The sequence below is a fragment of the Ictalurus punctatus genome, chromosome 14, assembly GCF_001660625.3.
Source record: "Ictalurus punctatus breed USDA103 chromosome 14, Coco_2.0, whole genome shotgun sequence".
Classification (NCBI taxonomy): domain Eukaryota; kingdom Metazoa; phylum Chordata; class Actinopteri; order Siluriformes; family Ictaluridae; genus Ictalurus; species Ictalurus punctatus.
In genome coordinates, this window is record NC_030429.2 from 5,479,802 (window position 1) to 5,495,798 (window position 15,997).

Below are 15,997 nucleotides of genomic sequence, written 5' to 3' on the forward strand. Positions count from 1 at the left end.
TAAAACCCCAACCCCACATTATTAAAAAACAAAACAAAAAAAACTGGCCCTTACACCACTACTCTGCACACTTTACTTCTCTAGAACTCAATTATAAATCTTGCATGTTTAGCATTAATTGTATTGTTCTCCACTTGATATATTGATTTGCTTGCATTTCCTCATTTGTAAGTCACTTTGTATAACAGTGTCTGCTAAATGAATAAATGTAAATGTAAAAAAACAGCTTTCGTTCAGCTACTCCAGTTTTCTCAACTTGAATGAGGACAGCTTCTGTAGCAGATCCTCTGTTGCAGCCAATCACAATCATTTACGCAAAATTGTTTAGCTAAAGACAGCTCATCAAACCAGAGACTAGCTACAATGATAAATATATTAGGTCAGTAAGGATAGTTCTCATTACTATGGTAAAAATGAATTATGACTGAAAAGAAAACCTGAAAAGAGAAACCAAGGCCCAAATTAATATTTCCTACTGAGTAGGATTAAAAAAAATAATAATATGGGCCAGAGAAGACTCAACATGCGGTCAATGCTGGCCTTTGAGCTGGAGCTTGTTAAAGAGCTGGACAATTTGTTGGATGAGTTCACGAACTAGAAAGAAACAAAAAGGAAGAAAGACGTCAGTCATGTACGGTAAGACTGCCTTGTATGACTGGGACTACTCAGAAATTAATAATGGCTGTGTAATGTAGTAATGTATGCATTTTATTTAGCCTGTTTTGGTTTGTGGGGTGGATTGGTCATTGTAGTGGATTGTAGCAGGGTAGGAAGGATAAAGGAAGGGGTGTGTGTGTTATGGTCTGCTAAGGTTCCTAACCAGGGGCTCAGGATTACAGTCCAGAATGTGAGTGTATGATGATTGAACATGATATACAGTATTTGCCAGTTGTGTAGTTCCTTCTCCCATACTTTAACCCATGTTTAACACAATACTACACAAACGTGTTGTTAATTAATAAAATTCTAAGAAAAAGTTATTTCAGGGGTTCTTTGGATAGTTAAGGAAACCCTTGTCAAAAAGAAACACCACTGTAAGGCTCTAAAGCCTTTAAAGGAAATATTTTCTAAATGTCATTTTAAAAATACATATTTGAGCCATGAACAAAGCAACTGTCACTACTTTTTCAAACACACAGCTCTGGAAACAGTTCTTTTCATAAAGTCATTTTATGTAAAACAAAAAACAAACAAACAAACAAACAAAAAACAGATTACAAACTTGTAATTCAATACAGTCATGGGTTTTTTTCATAATACAAGCATAGTTGTATAATGTTTTAGTATTTCTCAAGAAATCTTAAGTTAAATATTTTCATTTGTATAATTACATCAAATGCATAGATTAAATATCTAACAACCTATACAGAGAAGAGAAAACTGGGTGAACACCTCATGAGATAAAAAACACAGAAAGGCTACCAGATTGCTTGGAGTTATATATACAGTGCTGTGAAAAAATATTTCCTGATTTCTTCTGTTTTTGTGTATATCTCATATTAAATAGCTTTAGATCTTCAAATGAAATGCAACATAAAACAAAGGCAACCTGTGTAAATACATAATACATTTTTCTTTCTTTCTTTTTTTATTGAAGCAAAAAGAAATATCCAAAACCTATCACCAATGTGAAAAACTAATTGCCCGCTTAAACTTAAAATCTGCTTGTGCCACTTTTATCAGCATTAACTGCAGCCAAACGCTTCTGAAAACTGGAGATCAGACTTTCACTTACTTCTAGGACTAGGATTTACTCCTATGGTTTGGATCATTGTGTTTTTGCATAATCCAGTTGCACTTAGGTTTCATCTTACGGACTGAAGATCAGACATTCCTTTTGTGGAATTCTGTGTTTGGTTTACACCAGATGTAACGGGACCCCTGTCTTTCAAACAGTTCTACTTTCGACTCATCAATCCACAGAACATTCTCCCAACAGGTTTGAGGATCATCAAGGTGTTTTGGCAAAATTCAGATGAGAGTTAATGTTCTTCTGGGTTAGCAGTGGTTTTCACCTCACCTCTCTTCCATGGACGCCATTTTTGCCCAGTGTCTTTCTGATAGTGGAGTCATGAACAGTGACCTTTATTGATGCAAGAGAGGCCTGTAGATCCTTTGATGTTCTCCTTGGCTCTTTTGTGACTTGCTGGATGAGTAGTTGTTGTGCTCTTGGAGGAATTTTGGAAGGTATGGCACTTCTGGGAAGGTTCACTACTGTGCCGAGTTTTTCCATTTGGAGATAATGGCTCTCACTGTGGTTCTCTGGAGTCCCAGAGCCTTTTAAATAGCTTTGTAACCCTTCCCAGACTGATGATTGTAGCCAATCACCGTGTTCCTGATCTTTTCTGAAATTTCTTTCAACTTTGCCATAGTGTGTTACTGGGTAAGACCTTGTAAACAACTTCATGCTGTTGAAAAAGTTCTACTTAAGTGTTCACTTGATTGAATAGGGTTTTCAGTAATCAGGCCTGGTTGCATCTAGTCCAGCTGAACCCCATTATGAATACAGTTTCATAGATTTGTAGAATGAGTAAATACAGGGACAAATACATTTTCACACAGGCCAAGTTGGTACTGGATAACTTTTAAAAACTGTACTTTGTGTACTTGGTTTGCCTTTGTTTGTCTTGGATTTTTTTTAAATTTCTGAAACAATTTATTATGAGATATACACAAAAACAGAAGAAATGAGGATGGGACAAATATGTTTTCACGTCACTGTATGTATATGTATACAGGGTAACACCAGTTTCTTAAACAAATGCCTCAGATAGGTCAGATTGAAAAAATCTGTGATTTAATATAATAACAAGACGAACTGTGCAGCTACAGTATACAGTATCCTGCATGGTCTATCATTGAATATGTACGCTATTATTTTCACAAGATAACAAAATAGTAACGTAACATTTGATATAATTGTTATTATGGAATTATGCTAAAATAAAATACTAAACTGCTTGTTGAACGTGAACTTGAATGGGTTCACTCATAAAGTCTAAATGTACATTTTACGGTATGATGAGCACACACGCAATGTGGTTTTCTGCAGATTAATTTGTGTCATCTTTCATTTATGCATTAGAGACATACTGTACGTCCTGCATAGATCTGGACTCAAAGTCTTCAGGTGTTCTAATATCATACACTCATTCTTATGCCACATTCATACATCCCATCTGACTTCTAATTTCAAATCTTTAAAAAAAAATTATGAAAAGCATTGCAATTAAGGAACACACAAGGGAAAACATCAGACAGACAATACAAAGAATGTTTTTTTTGTTTGAAATAGAAGTACAAAAAATCTAATCAAGATATACACTACCAATGAGTGTCTCTAGCACAAGTGAACTACATTATCTGCAATATCAGTGCATATATGAATCCTTCAATATACCATGTAGCAGTCTACTGAGAGGATGCTGCCAGGTTACTAATAGTCAACAGGATATCTCCAGAGAGAACAGGAAACTAAAGTGATACCAGACGTTCCAGTGTATCAGCGGCACAGACCTGTAAATGACATCTAAATCTGGTCTGGTGACGCAGTTGTCTTGCTCTAGGTTGATGCTACATTATATTTTTAAACTGTCCGATCAGTTCAGCTCTTTGTGTATTTGCTCCTGACATGTTTTGTAACGGCAAAAATTAAAACGTACATCTATTTTACAATTACAGCAAAAATAGCCAAAAATAGCGAAACCTGAAATGTATGTATTTTTGCATTCTGTATAAGTGCAAAACATATTAGCTAACCAAAAACACAACAGCAAACCAATAGCAAATTCAAACACATCAACAGTGATTCAAAACAGAAAGTGTAGGTCCTTATTGGACATCATATTCCCATTGCTGATTGGACATGGTGTATGACTCTCACAAGGTTAAGCAATGCATCTTTTTCAATTTGTTCTCTAGGTAGCTGAGATTAAACGTGATTTAATGCAAAAATGATTTGTTATTATGATGAGGAATAATCCTTTTCTGAGTAAACCAGCCTTCTTTAGGTGGATTTTCATTGTTTACCCATATTAATGCCATGCAAAGTTGCAGCATATCTAAAATAATATCTTATGAATGTCCTGTCCTTATTTAAAATAAAAAAGTAAAGCAGAAATAACAGCCTTATTAGATTAATTTATTATTATGTTTCCTCTTTCGTCCTCATCTTTCAGCTCTGTTTTATGCTGTTTCTCAGACTGATGCACGCTGTAGCCAATCAGCACTGTGCATGTGATGTTCAATAAGGACCGCCCCTTTTGGTTTTCAGTTAATGTTGACGTGTTTCCAAGTTTGTTGCTGCATTTTTATATTTTACTGTTGTCTTTTTAGACATTGCTGTTTTTTAAAATTTTTTTATTATTATTATTATTTCCTGCTATCGTTAGGTTTGCTGTTGTGTTTCCAAATTTGTTATTACGTTTTCAGATTTTTTTCTTGTGTTTTCTGATTTTCCATTCTGCTTTTGGCTTGTTGATTTGTTTTGCACTTACAGGTCACCGTAACTCTGTAATAAAACAATACAAATCATGAGACAAAAACAGCAGAAAAAGTTGTTTGCAAAGTAATTTCGCCCTGGCCCTCTCAGTCTCCATATCTGAGCTGAAGAAGGCGGTGTAGGACAACCAGTTAGAACAGAAATGTCAGTGAGAGTATGTAGATGGTGAGATACCAGGGGGTCTAGAGTTTTTATTATTTGTAGAATTTGTACTAGGATTTGTATTACTTGTACTAGAAAGGGAGTTTCATTAGTTCTATATGAACACGCACTATTTGAACATTTTTGTTTTGTGATAATGAAGTTCCCTTTACTATTCTTATTTACTTGACCACTTTGCATTAACAAACCACGAAGCTCAGCATTAATAAACTATATAAAAGGTTAACCAAGTAACAAAATAAGTGAAAATATCTATTCATTTGTTTGTTTAAATATCAACAAAATTCATTTGCATTGAATGTTTATTTGATCCATGACTAAAAAATTAGCTCACATAAATGAGGAATAATTCAGTTGGAGCATGTTCCTAAATGTTGATAAGTTACTGAACTCCAGGTGAAAATATTAAAGCTTGTGTTTCGGCATTCCTTTTTATTTTATTCATTCATGATATGAACATGAAAACATCAATTAATACAAGTAATAGTTACTTTGTTAATGTTCCTGATGGTGTATTAGTGCTAAAGTTCATGTTAACTAATGTGATAAATAATATCAGTTAAGGGAACCTTTAGGTAAAGTGTTACTGTGAAACCTAATAAGCTTAACGTCGTGTTGATGTACATCGCATTTCTTTGCCTTCTTCGTTTTTTCCTTTTAGCCCAAATCTGCATTTAGCTTGGCATTAAATTCAATCATAATCATCCTCAGCTTACACAATGCTATACTGTAGTTTATACCAGTGCTTCCTGGTCCTGTTCTACTCCTGCTCTGTATATTCTATCGTTTTTCCTGATCTAACACATCCACGTTGAACCAGGAAGGGCCTGTTAGTTAGCTGATTAGATAGAGCTGGTGGATGGAATAGAGGGACAAACAGAAAGCTGAAATAAAGGAAGAAGCAGAATGTTTTTGAGAGTTATTGTGCTGATCTTTATCTGTGCTTTTGTTATGTTGGTAGCACTTGAATGACTGAAGGAAATGACTTTCTAGTTCATGTAGATTAAAAGAAGTGAATTTGGGGAATGTTTCTAGGTTTCTCGGGCCATAATAAAACCACAGTGTATCACAGAGAAACTATAAGACATATAAAGCTAATTTTGTCCACAGTTTTTTGGCCACACTCAGTCTACTGGAAACGTTAGCTGAATTTCTCAGACGAGACTAACAGGCCTAAATAAATACATTCATGAGTAGATAATACCCTGCCAGTTTGAACACATGGATGGTATTTTTGCTTTTTTTTGGTTGATAGTTTTCCCACTTATTAACTAAATTTCCTACAATTAACAAAAGAAAAAAAAAATTAAACAAGTGTTTAACATCAAATGATTTCTAGAATTTCTTTTTCAGCAAAAATAAAATCACATCACTCATTTCACTTAAACCTATTTCTAACTAAGATTTTCTAATTCTAGAGTATTTCAGATCAACCCATTTCCAAGATGTTACAAACATTTCAAAACACTTTTGACTGGCAGTGTGCATGCGAAATAAAATATACTGTATATCTATCATTAAATTCATCAATAAACCACTAAATCAGAGGTTCCCAAACATTTCGGACAAAAGACCACAAATGGACAATGATATTTTTTCTGCGTACCCGAGCCCTGACTCCTTTACATTTTTTTATTCTGGATTTATACTGTAATTTAGATATAAATTCATATTTAATACATGTTTTGGCATGTTTTTGGGTTTGTTTTCTTGACTTTTCTTGACTGAGTCTGAGTCCTGTGATGTTGTTAAGGAATTAGTAGAGGTAGATGTCCATTTTTATTGCTGAAATATTACATACGCTCTTCACGGGGCTGTGATTTTATAGTTAGAGCAAAACTCATAATATTACTTTGTAAAATAAGAGAATAATAAAAAGGTTTTCTCATACCTGTGTGAAATAAACACATATTTGGTTTACTTATTGATGGAATTATTGAAAGATAAATTGATGGTTTTAATGATAGATATATTTCTGCTCTCCATGCTTTGTACGTATTGAACCTAAAGCTAAATCCAGACAGTGGATTTGTGTGTGTGTGTGTGTGTGAAATTTTCAGAAATATCATGCTGAATCACACTGACACACCGACACACCCAGCTTGCTGTGGCAGGTGACAACAAAAATGCTGCATTCTGCAGACAACAAGCCACAACTGAACCGATCATCTCATCTGGAGCGCGATGATCTGCAGCGTCCCAGCTGTTCGAGAGACGCACAATGTCCCAGGGTGACATTATGATGCCTGCATTTTTTCACTGAGTTTTTGAATGAGCGTAGAGAGCTCCTCTGTGGCCTGGGATTTGTCCTCCAACAGCTCGTAGCGAAGGCTAGAGATGTCCTGCTTGATCTCTTTCAACTCGCCTTAGATGAACAAAAACAAACGCACACATATCAAAACAGATCCATAAGCTCACACAGCCACACACACCCATATAAATACATGTATACAGACAACAGGAGGAGGAAAACCAGTCACGCACCTTTGTAAGGACATGTGTCTGCATGTCTGTGTTTATTTTACCCCTTAAAATCCTTGTATTATAATTCAGTTATTCAAGTTAATGCTTATAGAATTCTGTAACTACAGTGAACTTAACAGAAAGCGTGTGTAGTCATGAGAACAAAGAATGGAAGCCTGGTCCTGTTTCTGAGACGTTAACGTGTTAAATATCCACAAAATAATTCAATCCCAGTTTAACCGAAGCTATTATAGTTATACAAGCCTGCCTGGTCTTGTGCTTTAGTCTATCTTAAGAAGGAATCTGAAACAAGCCTTACCTTCATTGACTTCGTCGTTCTCTTTGTCCATTTGCGCTTTCAGGACGTAACGCTTTATGAGACGCTTCATAATTTGCTGTAAGAAGATGAACCACAGTTGATCATAAGGAGATTACAATATCTGATAATCATTTAAATCTATAATAACTATATGTTTATGAAGAAAAAAGGAGGAGAGGAGAGGTGAAGAGTGGCTCGAAGATACGTATATATTTTTAAGCTAGGAATAAAACACTCGTAGGTGTGCTGTTATGGGAAACTAATCACTAACCAACTGTTACCACCCTGAAGTTGTTTATTTACCAATAACAGCACATTCTCACATCAAGTGTTTTGTTCCACTCAAACCACAGCAATTTTCCAGCGGCTACATTTTTTAAAACTAAAGAAAAACACAGCATCGTTTTTATCTCTTTATAGTTACGTTTACTATTACATTGAATCGAACGCTCCTGAAACAAGTTACTTCTTATCATCTCTTATATTAGAACAGCTATAAACTCTCCCTCCCTCATTCAGACTTTCCCGTGTTTTAAAACTTACAGCTTGACCTCTGACTATTACAAAGTGCTGACACTGGAGGCTTCTTCTATAAATGCTAAATAAACATCTCTTCACAGAAAAATTTACTATATGCACCAAGGATTATGCATTTTAAAATTCCTTTTTTTTTTTTTTGGTGAGCATCCATCATATAAGTCCCTGTGTTAGTTGTTACTACCTGAATACAAGCGCATTAATATAAACCTGTAATTTGCCTGTCAGAGCTGTCAGAGCTGCTGTTATAGAAAATTAATCTTCTACCCAATAAAAATTGGGAATTTAACAGCACTGTGGTATAAATAATATATTATGTAGCACCTTTTGATATATTTAAAAGAAAGCCAAACTACTTCACAGCAGGCTCCTCATTTATTTTTTATTTGTAACTAGAGACCCCTTCTAGTGTAAAACAAAAATTTATGGATCACCTTACAGTCCCAGCACAGAAGTATTTTATGAACTAATCCAGTGATTTAACTATTAGAAAAATTGTTAGCCAATTGTTCCATGATACAGTCGACTAAACCTCTAGTTTTATTGGCACTCATATTAAAGTAAAATAAATAAAGCATGTCATGAGTTATATAGTATACTGAGGTTAAACATATGGGAGGACTGTATAGAATAAACTTTTATAAACACTCAAAAGTTTTCTTAGGTAGTGCAATGTTCCAGTAAAACATTGGTTTTTAAATTATTGGCACCTTTACAATTAATATTGAGTGTATCCTTCCCTGGAGAGAAAAAACAGCGCTGAGACTCTTACTGTAATGTCTGTAGCCTGTGCAAGGTAGAGGGATCCTGGCCAACTCGTCCATGCACAATATTTTAAGCTGTTTTTTTCAGTATGGTTCAAATTCCACAAAGTGAGATGGTCAGTGCAAAATGTTTCTGTGGTGATTTGCATGTTTATTTGGAGTCATTGTCTTGACTAGATTTAACCTCCTGCCAAATTCAGCTACACTTTGAGCTGAAATATCCAAGTAATTTAGCTGAATATATGATGCCACTAATCTTCACAAGAGACCCCGAACTATCAGCCACAAAACAGGCCCAAAGCTCTAATGATCCACCTCTGTACTTTATATTCAATTGGTTTTCCTTGCATGCATTCCCCATTATCTCCAAACATGCTGGTAGTTACTTTCAGTTAAATCTCATCTGACCACATCACATAGTTCCACCTGTAGCTGCATTGTCGCAGGCTTAGTGAAGTTCAGCTTGTTGCTATGGAGATGGCACGTAATGCATATAGTGTAAGGTTACAGAGTATTGTGCAATACTGCGACTAAGTAAGTGTATTGTGTGATAATTCAATTAAGTTTTCAATTCAAGTCAATTTTGGAACTTAAAAAAAATAGAATTCATTTCTGAAACTGATCTTATTTCTTATTTCACTCCTTCACTATCCTCCTCACTATGCAAATTTTCATCTGTTCTCAAAGTAAAATATCCATTAAGTGACTTGTGCAGTTTAACGAGCAAATTTCTGGTTACGGATGCCAACTGGAATAACAGCATTTCTGGAGGCGGCGTGATCTTTAAAAAGTAGAATAATTACAAAATAATTATTATATGAGCACTTTTATTCTGTTTGAGAAAAAGTTTCAATTGGACAAATTATTGTGTCATGTTTCTTTTTAAAAACATATTTTTCTGCCCTTTTCATTTCAAAGGTGCCAAAACATTTTGTTGAGATTGTTTAAATTTGTTTTTATAATACTGAGATGTACATTAAAAACGATTTGATTTTATATAACTGTAATATAACTATAACAACAAAACAAGAACTGTTACAACCATAACATTAGTTGGTATTTAATAATAAATAAATAAAATTAAACGAATAAAACCACCAGGCTGTACATCACAGATCCCATCTTTACAGAAGGGAAGAACAATTACAATAAATTAAATAGGTATAACATAATAAGACATGGTATAGGAAAATGTACAAATATATTATTTTTGTTTTAAGCTAAGGTAAAAAAAAATACTTACATGTATAATTAAATTTCAAATTTAAAAATTGGTTTTGAAGTGTACTTTTTCCCACAAAAAGCCTTGTGAATCAAGGACTAGTAAGGAGATGAGAAAGGAAAAGGAAGAAAGTGAGGAGGATGAAGGGAATATAGATGCCAGTTAAGCGTGCGTCTTGCCTGGTAGCGCGTGGGCTGGTTGAGGATGCTGTTGAAGCTGTGAGACTCACTCATGTGCAAGTTGGACTGCGTGAATAGGTTTAGCTGCAAGCAGTGAAACACACAGTCTGTCAGGAACAGGCCGATTCTGTATCAATGAACCAATGCAGATTAAATGAACATGCACACACAAAGATAGACGCTGCATGTAGGCTGACAAAAACATGTAAACGTGTAATTTGTAAACAGGCGAATGCAATATATTGGGCATTTAAAGAATAAAAATGAGCATGATTTAAGTGTTTTCTTAGAATTTTAATAAAATCTTCGTTTATTAAAATTCTGAAATGCTCAAAATTACACCCAAGTATATTAGGTTTCTAAATAATCATACTGTAAGTAAAAATCAGACTTGAACATGTCGGGCCACTAGGCGTCACTGCTGAAATGTGTTTAAAAAGCAGTTTGAACCCATCTTCCTATCTTATAGAACTCTAGCAACAATCTCCAAACTCCTTACTAAACGCCTCTGATATCAGAACCACATGAGCTTTTAGACACGATACATTATTTATAAATTATTTCAGGGTGCTGTTTGTAATATCTAAAAACGTTTATAATTATATCCTTTCAAAGATATCTTACAAAACCACGGATTCACAATGGATCTGAATAGTTCATTTAGTTCAGGCTTGTGTTTATATAGGTATATTTTATATAGCTATGCTTCATGAGGTCTTCATCTGATTGGTCAAACATAATGCGGCGAATGCACTCACTTGCATAAAATTGGGGTTTGTTGATCTTTTGATGTAGATTTCAGCACGAGTAAACTTTGTGGACACAAATCTTAAAAGGCAACATATGAAGCTTGTGTAATAATAATAATAATAATAATAATAATAATAATAATAAACATAAACTTTTTTTTTAAAATATAGCGCTTTTAAAGCAGCTTCTCAAGGCACCTTAGAAAATAAGAAAATATATATATAAAAAAAACATAGATAAAAACACAACGCATACAAAAACGAAAAACAGACTTCAATACAAAATGGTTAAAACCATTAAGAAAACGCTAACCTAAATTTTTTTTTTTTTTTTAAATGAGATTTAGGTAAAATTTAAAAATGCTCAAATTCTGTGCATCTCTAATATGAGCAGGGAGTGCATTCCAGAGTCTAGGAGCATAAGCTGAGAAAGACCTGTCCCCTACAGATCACAACCATGTCTTTTAGCAGAGAGGGTGGGGTCAGTTAAGGGAAAGGGACGGTTAAGGCTTGTCAATGTTTTGTAATTCAACTTGCAGGCAGAAAAAGTCTGCAAATCAGGGGTCATCACATGCTGGACCACAATCCAGCATTTCAGTGGACCAAACTGAGTACTTGAGAAAAAAAAAAAAGAAAAAAAAAGGAAATTAAAAAAAGAACCTGCCTGTACTTCAACGACCCTAAACGTGTTTTCTCATCTGGTTCATGTTTAGCTCAGCAGCTCGGAAATTGCATCACATAATTTGCATAATTATATTAATTATTTAGCTGGCAGCAGATCATTGGAATTGAGACTAGCTATAGGGCTGGGTATGAAAGGGATCTTTCTTTCTTTCTTTTAAAAGGCAACAAGGAAAATAGAATGTTTAAAGACAAATAGGAAGAGAACTATGGGTGTATTATCCCTGTGTCAAAAGTTGTAACCTAAGCAAAACTTAACAACACCAAAGTCATGTCATGTCATGTGAGTTGTTCCTCCAGACTTTTGTAAGCAAGAACATTTATTTAGCTGGACCATAGAAATGACAAAATTGCAAAATGTTCCGGTAAGTGATGAACCTGATACAAGCCTAGAAGCCCTTCCCAAAATCACACTGAAAGAGAAAATGCATTAATTAACAGTAATTAATTAAAAGAACTGAAATTAGGTATGGAAACCCACTTCATGTTAAAAGTGAGACAAAAGAAACCCATTCCCTGATTCGTTTTGACAGCAACACTTCAAATTTGCCAGCTTTTCAATTACCCCAGCCCACAAGAAGAGATCCAGCAGCTCAGATTGAATTAGACGCTCGTGGGAAATGTGTTGAATTTCACCACCCATGCATCACTGTAATGCACTTATTCTTTGCGTCCTGTGTACAACTCGTTGAAGGTTTATGAAAAGATAGATGATATGTGCCACGATAATGAACAAGGATTGTCACTGTTCGCCTCAGATAACATTTCAGCAACACTCACTCCCAGTGCGGTGTCAGGCCATAATAAAGCCATATGTCTTGCTTGCAAATTGTCCTTGAGGGAAATCCTTGATAAATTTGATATAGGTGAAAAGGTTAATTTAGATTTATTAGAGAGATACACAATCTGATTGACTATTGCATGACCTTGATGGGTAGTAGAAACGCTGATTTTCAACTTGGCCAAAGAGAGCTGAGAGAAAGAAGGCGAGAGAAAGATGGATAGAAGGAGTAGAAGGAAATAGACAGTAAATGTGAACCTCAGCGTTGATCTAGAAAAGAGATGAGAAAAGCACACACACACACACACACACACACACACACACACACACACACACACACACACACACACACATACAGACACATGTACATACTCTAGACTTGGAGTTCTCCGTGCCAAGCTCCACATCTTTGTTGAGCTGTCGCCGTCGGCAACGCAACAGGCTAATGAGTTTGCTGATGCAGTGGACGAAGGACTTGGGGCTGGGCACGATGCTGAAGGGAGGCGGCAGGGTTTTACCGTTATCGAAATACGACAGCCAGAGTTTAGACCTGGCAAACTTCCACTCAACATCTGAGTCATCCTAGAAAACAGAAGCTGTTACATTAGTACACATTAAGCCACAACTTTAAATCTGGTCCGGAGCTCCGAAACTCTTCATACTATATGCCAAATGTACTGAGCTTGCAGCAGTTGGACTGCAAGACTATTACATATACACTAGGAAACAAAAGTTGTAACACACACCTGCTCATAGAAGGGTTTTCTCATTATTTTTAATATTTTAGAATTTTTCAAGGAACTGTTTTGTAAACCTTTGGGATCTTCTTAACCAGCTTCATGAGAAGCTACAAAATTAGCCATGCTCTCTGGGAGGGAGGGATGGCATCACCCTGTCAATCCCAGTGACAACAACCAACTGTGGGCATCTGTGAGACCATGTATGGATAAGAAGGCTGACAGTGCTTTCCGCTGAGTGTGTTATGCTGCCCTGTGACACAGTATGAGCATCAGCTTGAAAAGATGCACGTGTTAGCCTTTACCCGCCGCTCTTGATAGCTGTCTTATGATTCCAGAGAGCTGGATGGTGGGCAGGAATTATCAGGAGACCAAATTGGGGGGAAAATCTGGGAAATTGTGTTATACATTGCTCTGTCTTAATCTGAAAAAACTAACTGGTACATGTTTCCTGTGGGATTGCATGGTCCATTAATCGTGGTCAGAACCATGAAAAATCCAAAACTATTTACAGTGTTTGAGATTCCCTTTCTACCCCACCGTCCTTAGTCTTTCATCACCATTTCATGCTATAAACGGAAATGATTGCGTTGCTCAATTTTGGGACTGCTTTGAGACAATGTCCATTGTTAAAATCGCTATACAAATGAAACTGAATTGAATTGAATCAAATGAATCATCTTACAAAACACTCTACAAGAGTAGATTAAAAATATTTGCTCATTAAACTCTCCTGCCAATCAGCTGACAAACCTATTAAAGCAAGATTTACATAAGGAAAAAATACAACAAGATCTGCAGTTTTAAGAAAATAATCAACGATGGCCTGATGTGATGGTCCAACATAAAGTTACTTTGAGAGTTTTATTCCTATCATACCACAGCAATTTTTAGAATATCGTGGAAAAGTTCTTTTTTTTTTCTGTAATTTAATTCAAAAAGTGGAACTTTCATATATTCTAGATTCATTACACATAAAGTGAAATATTTCAAGCCTTTCTTTTGTTTTAAACTCGATGATTACGGCTTACAGCTCATGGAAATCAAAAATCCAGTATCTCAAAATATCAGACTAATAATACAGAAATGTTGACCTGAGGAAGAGCTCTAATCAGCTCATGAGCTCAAAACACCTGCAAAGGTTTCCTGAGCCTTTAATCTCTCGGTCTGGTTCAGTACACAACCACAAGCATGAGGAGGATGAAAGTAAATTATGCATTTCATTTGGAAATCAAGGTCCGAGAATCTGGAGAAAGAGTGGAAAGGCACAGAATCCAAGTTGCTTGAAGTCCAGTGTGAAGTTTCCACAGTCAGTGATGATTTGAGGAGCCATGTCATCTGCTGGTGTTGGTCCACTGTGTTTTCTCAAGTCGAGAGTCAATGCAGCGTCTACCAGGAGATTTTAGAGCACTTCATGCTTCCGTCTGCTGGCAAGCTTTATGGAGATGCTGATTTCCTTTTCCAGCAGGACTCTGCACCTGCCCACAGTGCCAAAACTTCTAGTAACTGGTTTGCTGACCATGATATTACTGTGCTTGATTGGCCAGCCGACTTGCCTGACCTGAACCCCATAGAGAATCTATGAGAGACACCAGACCCAACAATACAGACGAGCTGAAAACTGCTATCAAAGCAACCTGGGCTTCCAGAACACCTCAGCAGTGCCTCAGGCTGATTGCCTCCATGTCATGCTGCATTGATGCAGTAATTTGTGCAAAAGGATTAAAGCCCTGACCGAGTATCAGTGCATAAATTAACATACTTTTCAGAAGGTCGACATTTCTGTATTATAAATTCTTTATTCTAATATTTTGAGAAACTGGATTTTTTATTTCCATGAGCTATAAGCTGTAATCATCAAGATTTAAGCAAAAAAGTTTGAAATATTTCACTTTATGTGTAACAAACCTAGAATATATGAAAATTCCACTTTTTGAATGAAATTATGAAAAAAAATTACCAAGATATTCTAATTTGTTTTAGATGTACCTGTGTGTGTGTATATATATATATATATATATAAAGCAGCTGGTTACTGAAAAAACAGTGTTACCTAAAGCACTTCAGCTTCACCTAAATCTATTCACTAAATCTTCACCACTTTTAATCCATTTACAGTGTTATTATATTCCATTTATTATAGAACATCTGCCATACACGTCCCTGTGAATTACTACTACAGAAACTATAGCGTATATAAACGAGCACATTAATTTAATCCTGTTTTACAGCTGCACTTCTCTCAGAGCTGCTGATAAAGAAAATTAATCTTCTGACTAATCAGACTGATTGTTGAGACTTCAACAGGGTTGTGCATAAATCATTTTAATTAACAGGCTTTCCTTCAACTTGTTGCTTAAATCTGATTTCTTCTTTTTTTTTTTACTTTGCTTTTTTATTACATACACTAATTTCATAAACAGCACTCGTTACACTCAACCTTTGTTCTTTCTCTTCATCGATGTCTCATATCTCATATCTTTCCATTCAACTGTAAATAATTGTGAATATCGGATTTTTGGGACTCACCTCTATCTCCTGGTAGGAGCTGTTGATCATAGCGATGAGCATGTTCAGCAGAACCACCACCATAGTTACGTTATATATCCCATACAGGACGTAGCCAATGTTCTCTATGAACTTATGGTCGTACTTCAGGACCACGGAGGAGACTTCAGACAAGCCAAATATGGACCAGAACAAAGTTTTAAAACTCTCTTCCACTCTGCAGAGATAAATCAATAAAAATAGAGCAATAGATCATTAGATAGATCAATAAAGAGACACATGTGTTACTTAGTATTTAGCCCTATTCCTTTCTTGTTTGAAGACTAACCTAATGCATTCATGAAATAGCTCTTGGCCCAGTTCATTCAAACAATGTTATGACAATTTATTGACA

At 35.6% G+C, this 15,997-nt stretch overlaps 2 protein-coding genes across 2 annotated transcripts in view; both read right to left on the reverse strand.

Moving 5' to 3' along the window:
• The window catches only part of LOC108275325 (glutathione S-transferase P), a 69,477-nt gene that overhangs the window by 15,943 nt on the left and 37,537 nt on the right, over nt 1-15,997 (reverse strand). The window lies entirely within an intron of this gene.
• trpc3 (transient receptor potential cation channel, subfamily C, member 3) overlaps nt 1,256-15,997 on the reverse strand; it is a 43,462-nt gene continuing 28,720 nt past the window's right edge. The window contains exons 8-12 of the mRNA XM_017484713.3: nt 15,625-15,820; nt 12,731-12,940; nt 10,148-10,231; nt 7,446-7,521; nt 1,256-7,028 (exon numbers count right to left, since the gene is read on the reverse strand). Of these exons, the coding sequence (XP_017340202.1) occupies nt 6,901-7,028; nt 7,446-7,521; nt 10,148-10,231; nt 12,731-12,940; nt 15,625-15,820 (694 nt within the window). The 3' untranslated portion in view covers nt 1,256-6,900. The remainder of the gene's footprint in view (nt 7,029-7,445; nt 7,522-10,147; nt 10,232-12,730; nt 12,941-15,624; nt 15,821-15,997) is intronic.